The sequence below is a fragment of the Monodelphis domestica genome, chromosome 4, assembly GCF_027887165.1.
Source record: "Monodelphis domestica isolate mMonDom1 chromosome 4, mMonDom1.pri, whole genome shotgun sequence".
NCBI classification, from domain to species: domain Eukaryota; kingdom Metazoa; phylum Chordata; class Mammalia; order Didelphimorphia; family Didelphidae; genus Monodelphis; species Monodelphis domestica.
The window spans coordinates 361204133-361226509 of record NC_077230.1 but is presented as its reverse complement, the minus strand read 5'-3'; the positions used below and the strand labels follow the sequence as shown (position 1 = coordinate 361226509).

The 22377-nt window shown below is 34.1% G+C and overlaps 1 protein-coding gene across 8 annotated transcripts in view; it reads right to left on the bottom strand.

The window, feature by feature from the left end:
• ZMYM4 (zinc finger MYM-type containing 4) overlaps positions 1 to 22377 on the bottom strand; it is a 142405-nt gene that overhangs the window by 60463 nt on the left and 59565 nt on the right. For 4 of the 8 annotated variants that reach the window (XM_007492781.3, XM_007492779.3, XM_056795129.1 and 1 more), the window contains exons 4-5: positions 17707 to 17771; positions 17147 to 17317 (exon numbers count right to left, since the gene is read on the bottom strand). In XM_007492781.3, coding sequence (XP_007492843.1) covers positions 17147 to 17317; positions 17707 to 17771 — 236 coding nt within the window. Of the gene's footprint in view, positions 1 to 17146; positions 17318 to 17706; positions 17772 to 19008; positions 19077 to 22377 lie in introns of those variants that run through there. The other 4 variants (XM_001380542.5, XM_007492780.3, XM_056795128.1 and 1 more) reach the window with 2 other exon arrangements.

The following is a 22377-nucleotide window of genomic DNA, read 5'->3' as shown; positions in this document are numbered from 1 at the left end:
TTACTCATGCCCCAACCACTCTGTATAGGTATATCCTAAGGACTCTGTCTTAGGCCCTTTTTTCTCTAAATTATACAACCTTTCGGAGATCTCATCAGTTTCCCTGAGTTCAATTACCTCTATGCCTACAATTCTAATATGTACATATTAATTAGCACTTGACCCACATAACCAACTATCTGCAAGAGAACTTCACTTCAAAATCCCATGGGTATCTCAAACTAAACATGGTTAAATAGAACCCCTCTTCCTACTACTAAGGTTCACAAATCTCAGTCATCCTCAACTCTGCAACTCTCCTTCACCACTGAAACAAAACCTGTTGATGCCACCATCACACCTGTCTCATTTATCTGCCTTCTTTTCACCATTTCATTGTTTACCACCCTAGTTCAAGTCTTTACCATGCACAGGCCTGACTGAACCTTGGGTTCAAGAATCTTTGCCAGTTCCCTACTGCCTCTAGAATAAAATAAATGCCCTTATTTAGTTAGTATTTAAATCCCTTCACTATCTGGCTCCAATTTGTCATTCTAGACTGATTTTAAATTCCTTTCTTTCTTAACCACTCTCTTGCAGTTAAAACTGGTCCACACAAGATATAACATCTTCTCTTGTGACTTTTATATGTACTCAAATTTGGTTGATGAAGTCAAATGAAACACAGGTGGGGTTTTTGTTGCTTATCTTATCAGAAGAGGGTGTCAGGTTATATATATAATACCATCTCTCTGCCCAACTCACCTAGGAGTGATTTGTCATGGGATCAGATTTAAAACCAGTTGAAATATACTGAGACTTAATTTGTCTTTGATACTAGCATGTGTGTCTTGGTATCTATTAATTTTTCTCTCTCTCTACCCTTAATGAACTGTGATTTATAGTGGCCTACTTATATTTAGTCCAAAGAAATATCCCAGCTAAGAAAAAGTATCCAAAACTGATTCGTATTTCCAAACCCTCTGATAGCCCTAGCCCCTGCTGCTCAGTCTGCCCTCTAAAGAGGCACAGAATTCTGAAGCTCCTCTTTCTGTTTAGGTTGGCTAAAATGACAATAATATTATCAATAACAATTACATTAGGTTTACATAAGGTTTTTTCTCTTATGTGCCCATTTTATTTCTTCGTGTATCCCCTATAATTGCCTACCCAGAAAGCCAAACTTCCTAAGAAAAATTTTAAATGGGAAACAAAAAGCAGTTTAGCATAACTAACCAACCACATCAATTAAGTCTAATAGTATATACAGTGATTCAGTCCAGAGACCACTATGCTTAAAAAAAAAAAAAGGGATGGAAGCACCTTCTCCTATTTCTTCATCAGGTAGCATTATAATTTCATGGTTAGTTTTGATTTTTTTATTTTCCTCTCCATTTATATATTTTTAAAATATATTTTTATTGTTATCTTTTTTTAACATCACCAGACTTTGTCTCAGTGTTTCTTCCACTGTCTTCTCCAAGTCATTCACATAACAATTAATATTTTGAAAGAAAAGAAAGAAGGGGTGGGGATCAGCAGTGTCATTAAAAAAAAAAAGTCTGAAAATATATGTGATACACCATGCACAGTACCTCCCACTTCTGCAAAGGAGCAGAAGGGGTGTATCTTCCCAAATCTTTTCTCTAGAGATGATTATTCTTTTTAATTTTTGCAATATTAAATTTTAATTATCATTGTGTAGGCTATTTTCTTGTATCTGCTTATGCCACTTAGCATAAGATGATTGAAAGTTTTCCATATTTCTCTGTGGTTGTTATATTTATTATTTCTTATAGCACAATAATATTTCATTACATTCATGAACTGTACCACAATTCTTTTAATCGTTCCCCAATCAATGGACATCTACTTTGTTTCCAATTGTTCTGACTCTACACAAAGTGCTACTATAAATATTTTGTGTCATAAATGGGAACCTTTTTCATATCAATGAATTCCTTGGACTTTAAGCCTAGTAATATCATCTCTGGGTCAAAGGGAATAGATAATATTGTTTTTAATTTACATAATTCCAAATTGGCTGTACCATTTCATGACTCCACAGAAATTGCACTGGGGTGGTGGCCTTCTTCCCCAAACTCCTCCAACACTGATGTTCCCCATCTTTTATCATCTTTGCCAACTTGCTGAACATAATGTGAAACCTCAGGGTTGTTTTCTTATTATTAATGATTTAGGAACATTCTTTTTAAGGTTAATAGTGTGCAACTTTTTTTGGGGGGGGGGTGGATTTGGTCATATCCTTTGTTCACTTATCTATTGTATAATGACTTTTCTTTTAAGTCATTGTTGTGGTCACAATAATATATATTGTTCCTTGGTTCTGTTTATTTAATTTCCTATCAATTCATGTAAGTATTCCTATGCGTCCTTGTAGTCTTCATATTTTATGGCATGGCAATTATTCTACAACAGTCACATGTCATTATTCATTTAGCCATTTCTCAATTGGCTATTTCCAAGTCTTTGACATTATTAAAAGTGCCACTAAAATTATGCTGGTGTGCTAGAGCCTCTTTTAACTCCCTGGGGTATATGTCTAACAGTATTTTCTCTAGGCCAAAAAGTATAATATTTAATTCACTTTATTAGTATAATTACAAATTGAAAATGGTCTAATGGTCTAATTCATATGCATGCTTTTGCATAATTATTTTAATGCTGATTTTCACCTTTATTTGTTATCTTTACCAATTTGCCAGATGGGTTATGAAACCTTAGTTGTCCTGACCTGCATTTCTCAAATTATGAGTAATCTGAAGCATTCACTAACAATTTGTAATTATTCTAAGAAATGTTTGCTCCTATCCTTTGACCACTTTACCTACTCTAGGAAACAGATCACAGATATTTTACATATCAGACACTTCTTGGAGAGCTTTGATATAACATACATACATATATATATGTACATTTTTTTTTACATAACCCTCAAATTTCTTCAACTAAACACTTTTCCAATTTTTTTTTGGTGATTTTCTCTCTCTCATTTTGGTTAAGAAGTACTAAGGGAAAAAACAAAAGAAATTACATGTGACAAATTCATTGTATTAAGCAAAGATCTTATCATAATATCACCCAAAGCTGGTTTGACTAGCCCACTTTAACTTACCCCACAATCATTGAGTGGACATGTTACAAAAACCTGAAGCATAAATTTCAATATTGTTACTATAAACAGAACTAAGAAGGAAGCTGAAGTCAAATATAAAGAGAATTCATAGGTAACACTTGGAGAATGAAACTGGAACTGGTTTGATGATATGTTCAAAAGGAATAATGCTTCCAGGGATATGTCATCCCATATTATAGTATAGACGAAAGATTGCAGAACTACCATACGCTGAAAATAATTACAGCTTACACATCAACTACTTTCTGCAGAGGGAAAAGAGGTAAAGAAATTATATTAAGAATTCACTAAGGTCCACCAAATCAAATCATATACCTTAAGTAATGCAAAAGTAGGAATAAGAGAGGACATAGTGAAATTCATCAGAAAATATATGGTTTAAGAACAATGAAAAAGATTAGCTACAAACTTGTCTTATTTATCATAAACTCTTCTGCAAAAGAACGGGTAGGGTGTTATAGACAGAACAAGAACCAAATATGGTCATAATTCAACAAGAAAAAAATAAATATTGATGTGGAAAATCAGGCCCTAAATAATTTACTTCTATACTTAAAATGCACAAGGCATGATGGTAAGCATTGAAACTTAAAGATTAAAAAAAAAGTAAACACTTGTGGCTCAAGGAATTTTATTTCTACTGCAGAGATAAAACATGTTCACAGTTTAACAAATTCAAGGAATTTTCAAGAGGAACAAAGAGCAAAAAAATGGGGAAATCAAGAAAGAAAGCCCTTTATAGCAGGGATTGCCACCAGAAATATGCCACTTGAGCAAAAGAGATGGAATGTTTTTTTCTAGGAAATCTTAGGTCAATTTGACAAAAACTAAGATTACAAAAGATAACATTATAAAATAAGTCAAGAGACACACTGTATAGGGTTTTAAATGCCTGACTTATTAATTAGTATTTTATCCTAGAAACAATAGGAAATAATTAAAAGATTTCTGAAATCTGAAGTATGGTGTTAAAAAGTTTGATTCATATTTTAGAAATACTATTTTGTCATTGAAGAGGAAAATAGGTTGGAGGAATGATGGATTATTAAGCAACTTGAATAGTGGGCTGATGCAACAAGAAATGCAAAAGATAATGATAAATTTAAATTCTCTCAAAAAGGAACCAACCAGTAAAGACACAGGTTAAAAAAAAAATTAACAGTATGGCTCATTTCATTTAAAAGAAAAAATCATTTTAAGAATAGATTATGCCCTTGTAAAGGGAAACCAATAAACATGAGAACAGACATGCTTTTGCAAATTATTTTCTATAGTACACGATAACTTCAAAATCATACATTTGACAGGGATATACAGAATATAAAAACTCAATGTAATCAATAACTACCCATTATAACAAAGCATTTGGCCCAGAAAAGCAAAATACATCAAAGCTTCTCTTATGATAAGGTTTCTCCCACTTTCTGCAAATTTTAAACACCACCAGTATACTGTGTCTGTGAAGTTAGGAAAATGTTAGGTTCTCATTAGGTTGTTTTCTTAACTGGAATGATGAAGGATGGTCATTGGTCAATGGTCATCTGAAATAAATGATAATCACAAATTAGAAAAATCTGTTGTGAATATCAGAAGTAGATTAAGTGAGTGATAATAAATTGGCCCCAAATTTGATGGTCAAAGTTAAGATCTAGACCGGATAATCTACCACTCCATAAGGTTAAAGTCACTGTGTTCATGAACCCCAAAATTCCTTTATCTGATCATAAACTTTTATCATTTCATCATTTCATATGCCTTAGGACTCTTTAACCCTGTCCTTCAATCAAGAATATGACTTCTGTTTCCTCTACATCTCAGTTCTTTCCCAAGTCATCATTCTTGTAGTAGTTATACTCTGCTTCCTTCCCTGTACCAACACCTTAGTGAACCAGTTCAAAGGAATACTATCCTTTCCTCTCAAATTCCTTCTTCATCCCATCACTAACTGCACCTTGCCAAATGCAAACCCTAGATTGCTCCCACTATCCACCTCCTTCACTCCTATTCACATGCTGCTGCTGCATGGAGATAGGGAAAATACCCCCTCCCCCATGAAGTAATAATTCTATACCTAATTCTACACTGTCTATTCCTCACCCTTCTCATGTAAGTACTCAAGTCTTCCAGAGTATACCCTCATCACTCTATTTAAGATCTTATCACACATTTCACTGAAAACATGGAGACTATTCTCCCCCCACTGCAATTCACATCACTCAAACATATTCCCCACAATAGTTTTTCCTTCCCTCCTATAATGAAAAGATGGTCCTCTCTGGCAAGGAATATCTCTATATGTACCCTTGATCCCATTCCTCCCTGTGCTTCTCTAGCAGACTGCCTCCACTATCATCCCTAATCCCTAACCTTTAGTCTCTCCCAAACATATCTAGACCTATACCCAATCTTTGAAGGTGGGGGAAAAAAACTCCTCTCTGCATTCTAACATCTTCACTTCCTATAGTACTGTATTTGTCCTCCCCTTTCTCAGCTAAACTACTCAAGAAAGTCTATATTAGGTTTCATCATTTCCTCTTCTCTCACCCTTAAAAACTTCTGAAATCTGGTTTCCAATCTTATTCAACTAAAAATGCCCTTACCAACCACCAATGATCTTTTAATTACCAGATCTAATGGTCTTTTCTCAGTTCTCATTTTTCTTTATATCTCTATAGCATTTTACACTATTGATCACCTACTCTTCCTGGTTATTTTCTCCACTCTAAAGCTTCATATTACTCTGTCTTGGTTTTTCTCTTACCTGACAGTTCCTTTTCCTGTCTCCTTTGATAAATCTTTATTCAGGTGATGCTCACTAACCATGAGTGTTCCCCTAAAACTCTATCTTGGGCCTTTTTCTGTTTTCCCACAATGCAATCTCACTTGGGTCAGCTTCTATAGGTTCAATTATTATCTCTAGGTAGATGATATATATATATATATATATATATATATGTCCAGAGAGTGGACTCTTTCATGAGTTTCAGTGCCATATCACCAACTCCATTTTGGATATCTTCACCTAGATATCCCCAAAGCATTTTAAATTTCACATCTCAACCAGTACTCATTATCTTTTCCCTATTCTCTTAACCAATTTTTCTATTACTAATAAGTATGTAACTATTCTTGTCAAAGCTATAACTCAATTTCAAGCCCCCTTTAAAAAACCCCACATATAGACAATTTCAAAAGCTTCCTACTGGTCTTTTTAAAATGCTGCCACTCATACTACTCATCCATCCACGATTCAATTGCCAGAATGTTTTTCCTAAAAGTGTATATTGGATTTTACTCCTTTAAGCAGTTAATAATCAGTTAATACTATTGAGTCCTTATTACCCTTAAGATCAAACATAAAGCCTTTTACAACCTGGAGTCTTCCTATACACTTGGATGATCCAGTCACACCTCCTGATAGCCCTCACATACAAAGACCTCCATGTTGAAAGGGCTCTATATGAAATGCTTTGTCTCCTCACTTTGGCATCTTAGAATCACTGATTTCCTCCCAGTCTCAGATCAAATGCCATATTCTGAAGGTCTTTCTTAATTCCTCTTGGTCCTACAAACCTTCCCCTCTAAAGTTTCCTTCCATATACTCTGTATGTAACTTTGTATTTACATGTTTTCTTCCACATTTGAATATAAGCTCCTTGAGGTACTAGAACTATTTTCTGACTTCCTTTATAACTCCAGCTCTGAGTACAGTGTTTGGTATATTATAATGTAAGGAATTTAATTAAGGGTTTTACTAAATATGTAAGAATTATAAATTAATATTGTGGTTGCCATTTATGAAAATAATTAACTTAAGTAAAAAAAATCTATTAGTAGCTCTTAATAATTTAATATGATATAAATACAGCAAAAGAGAGAAATGTAGGAGGGAATTAGAAAATATTTCCTAGCTAAATACCCTATAATTGCTGAGTCAAAGAAATTCAGCTTAACTCTGATAAAAGCTCCCTCAGGTACCAATCTCCACATGAAAGCCTGATAACTTCTTCAATATGGGTCTCACCAGTGTAAGTCTCTTCCTTCAATTCCAGACCAAAATCCTCCAAACTCCAGATAAAGGCCAAAGAGGACTTCCTGAAGACTATCACCAGAAGACTGCTTGCAGAAGACTCTCCCCAGCTGAAGAAGTTCAGGGCTTTTATAGTGACTTCTTGTCCCTTCCCCTCTTCACAGGGGCCAATTGCAGCTTCCAAATTGCCAGACACTGCCCAGGGAGTGGGGGGTCGTGGGGTGTCTGCGGGATCCACTTCTTACCTCTGAAGGTGTTAACTCTTATCAGAGGCCTCTGAAGATGTTAACCTTCTATCATAGGCTTCTGAAGGTGCCAACTTTTTTATCATAGGTTTCTGAAGGTATCAACTTTTTATCATAGACTTGTGAAGGTATCAACTTTTTATCATAGACTTGTGAAGGTATCAACTTTTTATCATAGGATTCACAAGTTTCTGACTGATTGAGTTATCGCCCACTTTAGCAAATGACTTGTGAACACTCTTACTTAGTGTTAAGTTCTGGAGTCATCACTTATTTTAGCAAGTGACTTGTAAACTCCCTTACTTAGTGTCTGGTGAGGTATTAAGTAGGGGTATTAAAAAAGTCTGATTCACACATCATAATAATTAATAAATGTTCCTTGAGTAATACAAATATATATATATATGTATATGTATGTATGTATTCTTCCCCCACACTGAAATGAGATACTTTCTCAATTTCAAAAGAAAAAAATTAAACATTTGGAATTTAATCCCTAAGCATGGAATTTCCTGAACTCATACCAGCCAAATTACTCTAATCACTGTGTCCCAAACACTGTGCATCATCCCAACCTCATACAACTGTGCAAAATTCCTGCCAAACTAACTGTTATTCCTTTATTCTTTCTTCCTCATCAACTACAATTCACCTTTCACAATGCAGCAATGTGACACAGTAAAAAGAGAGCAAGGCTTGTGGAGGCAAGAGCCTCTAAATAGGCTTTTTATGATTCCCCAACTTTTTAGTGAGTTGATATGCTTTATTCATTTGTATCCCTAGAACTCAGCACAGAGCTTAGTATATAGAGGGAACTATTTAATAAATATTTATTGACAACTGAGTTGTGTTAGCAAGATTCTGTGAGTTTCTGTTTCTTCATTTTCGAAATGTGAATAATATTTTAATTACCTATGTAACAGGGCACTATGAAAAAAGCCCTTTTTAAATCTTTAAAGTACCACAGAAATGCAAGTTCATATAAGACGAAAGTAAGGTCCTATGAAAGCTTTTCTAATCCATTACTAGATAATCTTGTCCTTCAGATTAACTTCATACATTATGACATTAACATCCAGTTTAATTTGCATTTTTAGTGCAGACAAGAGTCCAACTGTTAATGGGAGTTACAGTGAGAAAAAATACCAAAAAATAGGATTAGTCCAGCCAACAATCAGCTTTAAAACTATGGATCATAGTAGGAAAAACTTCCCTCCAAATATGTCAGAGGAAACATTCCAAATGAAGACTTAACCAATCAGAAATATATGTCTGATTTCACTTTGCTCTCTCCCTCCCCTCCTGAAATGAGGAACCGACAACTTCCTAAAAGTCATTTGAATATTTGATCTACAGGAAACAGTCCATTTTGGTTGAAATTTTACTTTAAAACTTCTCATCTAGGGGGCAGCTGGGTAGCTCAGTGGATTGAGAGCCAGGCCTAGAGACAGGAGGTCCTGGGTTCAAATATAGCCTCAGACACTTCCCAGCTGTGTGACCCTGGGCAAGTCACTTGACCCCCATTGCCTAGCCCTTACCACTCTTCTGCCTTGGAGCCAATGCACAGTATTGACTCCAAGATGGAAGGTAAGGGTTTAAGAAAATAAAATAAAATAAAACTTCTCATCTAAATTGACTTTCAAATGAGAAGAAGAAATCAAGAGATTAAGAGATGTTCTTCACCTTATTAGCTTATTCATGTCATTCCATTAGCAATCACCTCAAAATTGTCTTGTATTGTTGGGGGTGTAAGATTTAAAGAAAATGGTTCTAATGAGCACACCAACCTCCTTCCAGTCACCCAGTTTTGAACCCTCAGGGTTATCCTCAACTACCCACTTCACATATCCAATCAATTGCTTGGTCTTATTTTCTGCTTTCATAACTTCTCTTTCATTCATTTCCTTCTCAAGATCAGCCTAGTTCGGGCCTTCTAGGCAAGAAGTCAAATGTAGCAGCCTCCTAATTGGCTGACCAAGCTTAGCTATTCCCACTTCCAAACCATACTCTATAAAGCCACCAAAGTTATTCTCCTAAAACATCAGTCTGATCTACTCAGTAAAGTCTAATGGGTCCCTTTGCCTCTTGGATCAACTATAAACCCTTATGTTTCATATTTAAAGTCCTCTAAAATCTAGCTTTCCCAGCTTGATGATACATTATTCCCTTTCACACAGACTAAAGTCAAGTCTAACTTATTTTCTAACTCTCTTTGATCCATGGAACCCTAACTTCTCTGAACCTTTGTATTGGCTATCTCCCATAACTAAAAGACACTTCACTGTACTTCTAACACTCAGAATCCAGAGTTTCTTAAAACATAGTTCAAATACCACCTTCAAAATGAAGCCTTTCTTTTAGGGTCTTTCCCTAAATTCTCATATGTATGTATTTTGTATATTTCTATATACATGCACATGAGTTTCCTCTAACTAGCTAGATTAGCCAGGCAACTTAATAAAGATTATTGGACTCGAAATTTGGGCAACTAGAGTTTAAATCTTTATTAAAATTGAGCTGATTAAAGAAGCCTTTAAAAATTAGCTTTAACTATTCAACTTAGAGATATGGAAGCTGGGTTGTAAAGAGTGTCCTATACTATTATAGGACCTAATACTATTGTGCCATAAGAAATGACAAAGAGGATGAGTTCAGAAAAACCTAGAAAGACCAATATGAAGTGATGAAAACTGAAGTGAGTAGAACTAGGAGGACAATGTAAATAGTAACAGAAATATTATATGGTGATCAACTGTGAAAGATAACCTATTAACAGCAAAGCAAGTTTCCAAGATATCCACAAGAGACTTATGATGAAAAATGTTATCTGCAGCCAAAGAAGGAACTATTAGAGTCTGATTGCAGATCAAAGCATGCCATCTTCCACTTTATTTCCTTTATGAGTCTTTATTATTATTATTACACATTGTAATAAGTGCCAGGGGGTCCTAAATCAAAATGTGAGAAACCAAATGTCAAAATGTGTTACTATATGTAATTGAAAAAAGGAAAAAAAAATTAGATAGTTGAAGCTCCTTTTTTGAATATAAATAAAACTGAGGCCTAGAGAGGTAAAATGGTTTGTTGAAGGACAAAGCCATTAAGTGGCAAAACAGGGAACAAAATCAAGACTCTTGACTGTAACTCAGTGTTCTTTGTAATAGATAACTCTGTTCCTTAAGTTTTTTCTCTGTAACTAAAATAAAATCAAGACTCTTGACTGTAATTCAGTGTTCTTTGTAATAGATAACTCTGTTCCTTAAGTTTTTTCTCTGTAACTAAATTCTAATTCTGTGAGAGCGGTGACCACCATTCTCCTTTTACCTTTTATTTTAAAATATATTTTTATTGACATAATTGTTTTCACATTATCTACATGTGCTCCAATATTCATCTCTGCCAATCTAATCAGAGAAACTTATTACAAAGGACTTTTAAAAAAAAGAACCCAGGACAATCCAGAAGAACTTATGAGAAAGAACACTACCCACATCCAGAGAAAGAATTGTGGAAATGGAAATGCATCAGAAAAATGTTATCAAGTAGTATGATAGGGATATGATTGGGTTTCTGATGTTAAAGGATTGCTCTACTGCAAATATGAATAACGTGGAAATAGATTTTGAACAATGATATATGGTATAACCCAGTGGAACTGCTTGTTGGCTTCAGGCGGGGAAAGGAAAGTTGAGGGGTTGGGGGGCGGGTAAGAATCATGTAACCATGGAAAAAGATTCTAAACAATAAAAAGAGGAAATAAACAAACAAATAAATATTTTTTAAAAAGACAAGATTACCAAAATGTCAAGAAATAAATAAATTTAGAGATCTTTCAAATATCATCATTAATATTACAGAAACAAGATAGTACTGAACAGTCTACAAAGTTATTTTCTAACAATTCTGTGAGGAATCACAAGTAACTGTTTAACATTAAATACTGGTAAAGCCTTCTCACACTATTTCATTTTTTGCTAGTTTATAACTATGTTTATTCTGAAATCTTTTCCAAATAAACTTAAACTGGTTTAAATATGGATGTCAAAGCACCCATTTTACAAATGAGATAGTTGGGTCTCAAATAGTTCAAAAGAATTCTCCAGTCATACAAAACATCACAGTCAGAACTTTCAGGTATTCTGGCTCTACAGATTCATTGCTTTTTTTTTTCCAATTATACTCCCAAGCTACTTCTTTGTAAATTATATAAACTACTATAGTGGTTTGCTTCTAAAAGGTACTTAAGAATGTTACTCCTTGAGAGCAGCTGGATGGCTCAGTGGATTGAAAGTCAAGATGGGAGGTCACAGATTCAAATCTGACCTCAGAAACTTCCTAATTTTGTGTCCCTGGGCAAGTCATTTAATCCCCATTGTTCAGCCCTTATCATACTTCTGCCTAGGAACCAATACACACTATTGATTCTAAGATGGAAGGTAAAGGTTAAAAAAAAGAATATTACTCCTTGCCCACACTCTACAAATTCTACAGAAAGCACAAAAAAAAAAATCTAAATACTTACAATAGGATAAAGCTTTACCATTATTATCATAATATCAATTGTATTTTTACCACTAACTTTCGAACCTGTTATTAACTAAGATGAAGACTATCAGCTTCTTGCAAAAAAACTTTTTTACAAGAATTTTTCATTGTTTCCCTGTTCATCTATGAAATTAGAGGGGGTGACATATGAGTAATAAATTTGAAACTATTCAACAAAAGTCCTTAAGTTGTTTGTAACTTTTTAATAATAGCTAATTCCATTATGGAAAAATACCCCAAGGGAATCCAAAGTCAGAAGAAAAAAATCCAATTCTACATATACTAAAATATTCATAACAACACTCTTTGTAGTAGCAAAAAGATGGGGCTCAAAATAGGTACTTATCAACTGGAGAATAGCTAGAAAAAACAGGTAAAATAAGTAGAACGAAGAGTAATATATTAAATGACTATAAGCTTATAAATGAAAAGATTACTAAAAGGAACTTGAAGTACTTAAATGATGGAAAAACCAAGAATAGATTAAAAAAAAAAACAGTTCTCTTAATGCAGGAAACTGGGTATCTACTAGAGAGAAATATTGCATACATTGTAAGACTTGGTTTCTGCATTGGATATTTTTACTTCATTGCTTTCCTTGGTCACCATGTAAGACTGAATGGAGGTTAAGTAAGAAAGATAAAAAGGAGTAATAAAATATAATAAAGAGAAAATGAAAGGGACAGGTAGGTGGAACAAATGAAAGAGCCAGGTCTGGAGACACAAGGTCCTGGATTGAAATCTGACCTCAAATACATATTAGCTGTGGGACCCTGGGCATGTTATTTAATTCCAATTGCCTAGCCCTTAATGTTCTTCTGCCTTGGAACTGATACTTGGGATTGATTCTAAAACAGAAGATAAGGATCTAATAAATAAATAAAAGTTATGTTTAAATCTTATGTAAGTTACCATAGTGACTAGATACCTCAGGAGAACAGTATATTTTTCCATTTGACTATGTAAATAAATTTAATTTTTACCATTATTAGAGTCTATGAATATAGACTTCATTTTAGTTAAATATAACATTCAATTAAAAGTTAAGGAGTATATACAGTGATATAGATTATAATATTTTATAGAAATCATCCCTTGACACAATATTCCAAACCACAGTAAAATTTTACATTAAACAAAAATATTCCACATGGGTTGCTTCTAAAGCAGGGAAGTGGAAATAATATGTACATGATATCAAATTTAATGGAAGTTCAGAACTGAATTGTCATAGACTGTTTTAAAAACTGATAAACAAAAGAATTTAGACAAGAATACATTTACCTGGATTAGAAAAGAAGTACAAATTACTATTTCTTTTCTCTCCTTTTTTCCTAATAAGTTTAAAGATTAATTGCCATTTTATTGACCAAGAGTTCTTTATTGACTAAAATCTCAGCTTTGAAACAAGCAAACAAGAAATAAAATCCAGTTTTTCTCCTTTTATCAGGTAAGGAATGGACAACGGCTCTTTACTATTTCTGAATAATACTCAGGCCCTAACCTCTCCTTCCACAATCTGCTTTTAGAAGCTCTGGGAACAGCATTCTATTAACTGAAAGATTCCTTTCAAAGGGATATAGCTTAAGTCTAATATCTTTATTAGTAAAATAATAGTCTGACTATCCTCTATCTTGGTCCAACAACATATGAAGTGCTACATTCAGTTTTCAAGTCAAATTTTAAGGAAGATATTGATAAACTGAAGAACAGTACACAGATAAGAGTGATCAAGATGCTCTGTGAGAATCATTGAAGTGTCTAGGGTACTCAGTCTGTAGAAAAGAGGACCTGGGGATATATGAAAGTTCTCTTTAAAGTATTTGAAGGATCATCATCTAAAGCAGGAATTAAAACGATAGGGCAGAAGTAAGAAGAAAGGTTGAAAACACCCACCCCCCAAGACAGAAATTAAGGCTTGATGTGAAGAAATAAATTCCCAACAATCAGAACTATAAAAGGTGAAATAGGATATTTTGGAGAGGCAATGACTTGATCAAGTAAAGCATAGATCATTAGCTATTATATGCTAAACAGAGATTCTGTTCAAATGTGTCAGACTAGACAGCCAGTAAAGTCCCTTCCAAATATGAGTTTCAGTGGCTCAGTGACCATAATTCTTTATTTAATCATGATACTATCTCTAGAGCTTTGAGGAAACAGAATTTAGGTTTTCAAAAAGCTTTCTATCCATATCCTTTATCTCAAATCTGCAAACATACCCCACATTTATCTTTTTTTTCCAACTAACATAAAAGCTCCATCTGAGTCCAATGGTTTCTGCAACATATGTAGAACTCAAAGGGGAATGTCACATGATTCTTGAACTATTTTCTAGTTTACAACTTCAAACTCCTGTCCAACCAGGTCCATAGCCATTTCCCAAAATGAAAGAAGTTAGAAGCGGATCACAAGGTAGTCCTGATTTTCTTTCCAATGATGATTATTCTGATTGCTTTCTCCTTATAAATGTTTCCTTTGATCAAGCAGAAAGACCATCAAATAACCAACATTTTCCAATATGCCTAATTCCATAATACTTTAATTTAATTCTATTTTTCTTCCAATAAAGTCATGCCCTGATAATTCACAGTAGCTCAAAGTAATCCTGACATCTCAAACTGATTGGGAGGCATTTAAGAGAAACAAGTTTAAATATGAAGAAACATCAATTCAGAAAACAGAAAATTACTCTGCAGAAATAAGACTAGAGTAATAGATGCCAAAAAGCTAAGGAATTCAAGTTAAAATCCAAAATACTATATCCTTCAAAGTTAAACCTAACTACCAAATGAAGAAAAAAACTGGTTCAACAAAATGTATTTGAGAAGTTTCTGAAAGAAATCTCAAATATAAGCAGAATATTTTACTTACAGACATTGCCTACAAGAAAAAGAAAGTTGAATAAGTATGATTATCAAACAAAAGAAGGAATGAAATCACTACTCCGTTGTTTATAGATTATTATTTTAAAATTTGAATAAAGAAATAGAACAAAAACAATTAATGACAAAATTCTAAAGATTTGAGAGAAATTCCAATAATCAAAAGAAGATACAAACCTAGTTTTATCATATGCCTTTTGAAAGCTAAATATGAATCAATTTCATTTCTTGAAAGGAGCAACTTTATTACCTGGGCCTCAATATCTTCATGTGTCCTAATGGCTTTTGGGAGATTTTTCTGTCTGGATTTTTTGTTAAAAGAGAAACTCTCTGGGTAGTTGGTAGAGTGGGGAGGAGCTTTGTGTTAAGAAATGAATGATGAAAAAACAAGTTATCAAGAAAACTTCTAAAGAGAAAAATATTTCAAAATTATGTTTTAGTGACCTTTTTTCAGTCTTGCTTCCATAAAAAGAATAAGGTCAGGGGTATGTTCAGAAAAAAAAACACACGCCTCTGCATGTATATATAGACACATGCATGTAGGCATACACACATGTATATTGGTTATCAGAAGAGCACAAAATCTAACAGCACTAAGAATAAATTACTTTAAGCATGGGCTGAACAACAATCTCAAATCTGTGCATCAGTTTAGATAAAATGAGAAGTGTTAATCCAATAATTATGCTCCTACCATGTGTAAAATAATAAGCAGTTAAGATACAAAAACAAAATGGAAGAAGAGAAGAAACTGCAGCCTTTTATGTCAATTTGGAAGGATGAAATACTATAAAAATTAGATAGAAAAGATTCTATGAAGAAATTCACAAAATTCTCCGGACAAAGTCAATATGCACATTTGGTACTCAGCAAGAAATCAACATTAAAAATATAGTATAAGTAAAAATAATATTTAAAAATATGGATAAGAAACTAAAGCCAAAAGTTTTGTATATCATAAAGAATCTCAGACCCATAATGGCTATGTGACCTAAAGCAAGTCATTTAACCTCTTAGAGTCAGAGGCAACTATGAAGACTGCAATTTGTAGATTGGAACAGAATGTCAATATCTTATTAGGAGCTCCATTCACTGTACTTATTTTATTTACTTATTTTTAAAGAAAGAACAGGTGTAGGGCAGCTAGGTAGCTTTAAAGCCAGGCCTGGAGATGGAAGGTACTGGGTTCAAATTTAACCTCAAGCACTTCCTAGCTGTGTGATCCTAGGCAATTCACTTGACCTCATTTGCCTGATCTCTGTGTTTCTCTCTTAAGTTGTTACCAAGGCAGAAGGTAAGGGTATTTTTTTTAAAAAAGAGGATGTACTTGATCAGAAATGGACTATTCATGCAGTGAGAATGAGATCAAATGATATGACATATATAAACACTTTGTAAACTTTAAATTGTATCAACACTAGCTTTCATTGGTATTATTATATTTCCTTCATCTTTGATCTTAGAATCAACACTGTGTATTTGTTCCAAGGCAGAAAAGCATTAAGGCTTAGGCAATGGAGATTACATGAATTGCCCAGAATAATCCAGCTAGGAAGTATATATTAAATCACATCTGAACCCAGGACCTCCTGTCTCTAGGCCAGGCTTTCAATCCACTAAGTCACTCTGCTACACCTTAGACTTTCTAAGACTCAATGCAGAATTCTGATTAGCTACTTCTTTGTTAATTAATAAAGCCTAATATACTCAAGAGATCAGCAACAAAAAGAACAACTCAATAGTATTACTCTAAAAGAAAAAGAAGGCAGGGAATGAAGAGAAAAAGAACACAAATGGCTCCAAAGGCGGGGGAAAAACTGAAAAGGAAGAAAAAGAAATACACAGATATAGTATCTTCTTTCTGCTGAGAAAGCTGAGAGCTACAACCACCTCTGTTTTTGCTAATTTACCAACATATGAATAATGTGCTTACACACCTAGAGGCAGCTGGTGGCAAAGTGGAAATAACATTGTTTAAATCTGGCCTCAGATACTTAACTAGCTGTATGACCCTAGGCAAGTCAGTTAGCCTCTCTGGGCCTCAATTTCCTTAACTGTAAAATGATGATAATAATAGCACCAATCTCCTAAGGTAGTTGTGAGAATCAAATGAAATAAAATTCTCAAATGACTTAGCAGAATGCCTAGGACTTATTCCTTTCTTTCCTCTCCCATCCCTCTCTCTACCACCTCAATGACAGAAAGAGGTGTTTAAAGTAATTTCAAACCTGACACCAAAAACGATCTCATTGAATCTATTTATTTTGTGGAATAAGAAGCATATAAGAAATGAAGAAATGCTTACTTGAGCAGAGTCGGGCTCATCTTTAATTTTGTCTAAAAGTCCTGGCTGTGGGGCCATTGCTTTGTCATATTCATCATCCAAAGGTTCTTCTTTAATTCTAATATTTGGTGCAAAGGAATTCCCCAGGTCTGGACCAATGGATTCTTTACTGGGGAATGGATAGCTTGATTCCTAAAATATAATGTAAAACATTAATGAATATTTACATTTAGTTATTAAGTTTCTATAATTTTCTCACCCAAAGCAAAACTCATTAGGAATAAAGAACTAACTCTATGACTACTTAAGAAGTTCCCTACACCTAGGAGTAACGGTGCCATGTAACTCTGAATACAAATAAAATGAAAATAAAGCAGCTTTGAGCACAGGTTTCTTAGAACCTCTCTCAAGGTATTTGAGGTATTTTTAGCCAAACAAACAGGCAAACAAATAAAAAGAAATCAGCACTTGATCTGACAAGCTAAATCAATTATTTTGTTAGGAAGAGATGTGAATACAGCAACCTTTTGACAAGAGTTATGTCACATTGATAGCTATCTGTATACACATTGAAAACTTACCCTGAAGTTTGTTTCTGGGGTTTGTGGTAATTGGGTATGTAATGTTTCCTCAACTTGATTAGCTACTGGAAAAAACAAATGTGTATATAAATATAATTCTTGTAAGAAGCGATTTGGAAGGGTAACAAATATTCATTAGCTCCCCTTTTCAGCAAGATGTTCAAGCTGAAGTAGGTCTCCAAAAACCCCAAAAATAAGTTGAATCAAGGCCCTTTACCAGCTAGTAACTTTTAAAACATCTCCCACTACTTCCCCAATACCCCCTTCTACTCAAGTCAAAATGCTTTCCTTAATATTCTCTGAATATTCATTACACTTTCCCACCTCTATTGCTTTTGATTCAACCATTTGCCCATCCAACAGAAAGAACACTTTTCCACCTATTTAAAGCTATTCATTTTTTGGTAGAGTAAACTCTACTACTGCTACCTTAAACTGTTAGTCTTGGATGATTAAATCTTATCTTAACTGTTTAATAGATAAGATTCTCTCTTTCTACCTCCTAGAGCATATAGCGAATTTGCCTTACACACAGTAGATTCTCAATAAATGTTTAATAAAATTTTGCAATTCTGTACTTCCTTGACACTTGAGATTGTTTCTCTAAGTTTTTCTTTCTTTGTATCCCTACTGCTAATTACAGCTCCTAAAATACACCAAGCACTTAATATTTGTTAACTGATTCCTTAGATTTGCTCTAATAAGACTCTGCCTTAGTAATACCGTTCTGTGACTTAAGCACGGGAAATTTTCCTTTTCAATGTATTTTAATTTTTATGAAATTTCTCCCCCCCCCCTTTTCCTTCCAGCACCCTCCTATCATGAAAATCTTCTTTATTCAGACCACTAATCTTGAATTTGGTAATTTCAACATCAAAAATAAAGCCCTAATGAATTTAACCAAATTTGATATAAGATAATGAAAAATACTTGTAACTCCCTCCCCACTCCCCTCCTTAATAATTACATATGCTTATCTATTAATTAAGGCATTTCTGGCAAGATTTCTATTTAATACACTTTGTAAACCATTCTTTTATATGTATTTAAGAAATAAACTTATACTTTAAAATATGAACTCAGACTTTTTACTTCCAGTTCATCTGAATTAGTGAGATCTAACTGTACTTGACCATAAGCTGTCAACTGTATAACCAAGTAAAACCTCACTCATTTTTGTCATCTCTTTTAGAAGAGAAGCTTTCCGAGGCCTAGAATCACATTTTTCGATGTGTCCAATTATAGTACCCAATATATTATGTATGTCTTATAGATGTTATTAAATACAGATCATCCTCAGACCTTTCATATTCCTGGATGCTGCTCCACAGATGCTATCCAGTTTCAATAATTTCCTGGATATCAAAGTCCTGTTAAAATATCATTACTAGAGATGAATATTGGAAAAATATGTGGTTAAATAAGAAGCCTATCAAAGAACATTTCTTTAATAAGATGAAACTGGTCTTAATCATCTTAAGACTAAGCTTATAAATAGGAAACAGTTATTAGCAGTTCATTAGTCAACAAATTTGAACTTCTATGGTGATGGATAGTTTTGGGAGTTTCAAAATGATTGTTTTCATGAGTTCTATTCCATAAAAATATGTAGTAGTTCTCGCCAATAAATATCAGCCTGTGGAATTCACACATGAAAGAAGTTTCAAGTACATTATCTCTTACTAATGAATAAAGTAATAAAAGTGTAGTAGAATGGAAAAAGCAATGTCTTGGAAGAGATAAGTCTAGGATTTGATTCTAGGATCTAATACTTACTAGCCATATGACCAGGCATAGTCATGTACTATATAAGTCTCAGTTTCCTCACCTGCACAATGAGGATAATAATAACTATTAAGAGTCACTCATGAGCTTGTGAAAAAAGCATTTTGTATACCAAAAAGTATTATATAAATGTGAGCAATTATTTTTATTTCACCTAGAGTCCTAAGTTTAAAGAAATAAATGATCATAATTGACAATGCATGTCAAAATATGATTATAAAGAATTTGTTAAGAACTTTTCATTATAATCTCTTTAGCTATAACATAAATATAACTTGTTTCATACAGTTTTCATATTTTTCTCCAAAAGTAATGATGATTTGAGTTAATTTATTAAGTATCTGTGCAAGTCTATGCACAGTCAACAAATAGTCAACTGGAAAATGTGCCTGTCTACTAAATATTAATAGATGAGACTACCCTAAATAGAAGGGAAAGTATTTGATAGCTTTATAAACAATGAGGTTAAATTAAACTTCATACTTTATTTTAAAATTTTATTTCATTTTTTTAAACCCTTACCTTCCATCTTAGAATCAATACTGTGTATTGGTTCCAAGGCAAAAGAGCAGTAAGGACTAAGTAATGGGGGTTAAGTGACTTGCCCAGGGTCACACACCTGGGAAGTGTCTGAAGCCAGATTTGAACTTAGGACTTCCAATCTCTAGGCCTGGCTCTCAATCCACTGACCGACCTAGCTGCTTCCTAAACTTCATATTTTAATGGCCAAACAAAATGCAACAAATATTTTGTGATTTTCTGCCTTTCCATGCAAAGCTGGAGCAGAGGGAAAAAGAAATGGTGATTAATAGTATTTTTCAGTAGAGACCACACAAAACATAATTATCACAGGAAGAACAAGGATAAAACAAAAACAGTATATGCTTTCATGAAATTCAATTGGCCATTTCAACCTTAATTTAGGAGTGTGTGAATGCTAAAGAAAAATTATTGGGTTAACTACAAATACAGCTATGGAGCCTTAACTAGGCAATCTTTTCATTCATCTCTTACTGAGTGTCCCATTTCCCAAAGCAGTAGTTTCACACTTTCTTCTCTCAAGCCTCTCTGGCTAGTCCATATTCCTCACCCTCCTTCACTCAGTTGACTTCTTTGTCTACCAAGAAAATGGAAGCTATCAGAAGTGAGCTTCTTCAATTCCCTATTTATGTACCTCTAAACAATTTATATACTTAGATGTCCTGTACTCCTTCCTCTTACCTCAAAGTTTGAGACTGCCCTTCCTCTTTATCAAGATGAACTTTTGCCACTGCTCCCTTCCTCCCTCTGATTTTCTTTGACCATCAGCCATTGGGGGGTGGGGGGGGGCCCGCGGGGGATAGCTTGATCCAAAGATTTCTCATATATATATATATATATCAACTGTTTCCCTTTCAACTGGTTCTTTCCTCTCCTCTTACAAGCTTGCCCAAAGGTGAAATAAATTTACTTCATTCTGTCAATCCTTTTATGTAACTATTTTCTTTCTCTTTGGCTGCCCATCTTCCAGGAGTATCCTATACTCACCACTTCCACCTCTTCCCAAGTCATTCATACTAGCTACTATTCAAGTACCTATTCTCTCTCCAAGGTGACTAATGAGAGATTCTAAAGTGGAAAAGGACCGGTGGTCACCTAGTGCAAGTCTCTCATTTAACAGATAAAGAAATGTAGGCCCAGAGATGTTGACTTACTCAAAAGTCAGGTCTTCCCAGCCTAAATCCAGTTTTCCATTGCACCATGCTGCTGCTGAAATTCAAGAACCTCTTTTTTTTTTTCAGTCTCCATTCTCCTCGACTTTGGTTGGGCTTTTCATATTCTGGTCTCCCATGGTTTTCGTGACCCTTCACTCTTAAGAGTTGTTATGTTCTCCTACTTCTCTGAATAATTCTGTCTCTTTTTATGCTCCCCATCCTCCTCTTCCCTTAATGTAAATGTGCCATTCTACCCACTCCCACTGCCAGTTTCTGCCCATAAACTCCTCCTCCTCCTAATATACTCTCTCCCAGACTATCTCATTCATTCCCATAAACCCAACTGACATCTATAAAGATTACTTATAAATCTAATCTTTCTAAACAAAACTCCTATCCTGAGTCTATACTTTTGCTAGATTATCTTTACTTGGATGACATAATATCTCAAACTCATGTTCAAAATTTAATTCCTCACTTTTTCTCAAAAAGTTGGCCTTCTCAACTTTTCAATTTCTATTCATAGCAACACCATCTTCTCAGTTATCCAGGCATCTGTCTTCAGTTATCTCTGACTCTTAAGAATTATCTTTAGAGTCCTCAATCCCTCCATTGCTAATTACCACCACATCCTACGGATTTTATTTCACAAATATATTTTCCAATCATTTCTCAGAAAAGGTAGTTTAGTTCAGGCTACTTTAGTCTCTATAAAAATCTCATTTACAGTTTGCCTCTCTGTAGGTCTAGGGGTTCTTGACCTGGAGTTCATAGACTGCTGTGAACAAATTTCAGGAAGCCCATGACCTTGGACAAGAAAAATATTTTGGTAACTTTTTCAATAAAATTAATTACTTCATAATCCTGTGTATTCTATCATATATATTAAAAATATTATTCTAAGAAGAGAAAGCCAAAGATATCCATGACCCCAAAAAAGTTTTAAGAAACAGTCCTCTAGTCCCCTCTAATCTACCCTAACACTGGTACTCTCCCCCCAAAACTTCAGTCGTTTCTCTCTCAAAATAAACCCTTAACAGTACTGCAAAGGTAATGTCCATAACACATACTACTTTGATAATATTGCTACTCTAGTTAAAATATGTCATTGGTTCCTCAAAAAGTGAAATACTAAAAACAGTATCAAGTTGTTTATCCTATTCAAGGTTGTCTGCAATCTGCCTACAATAAA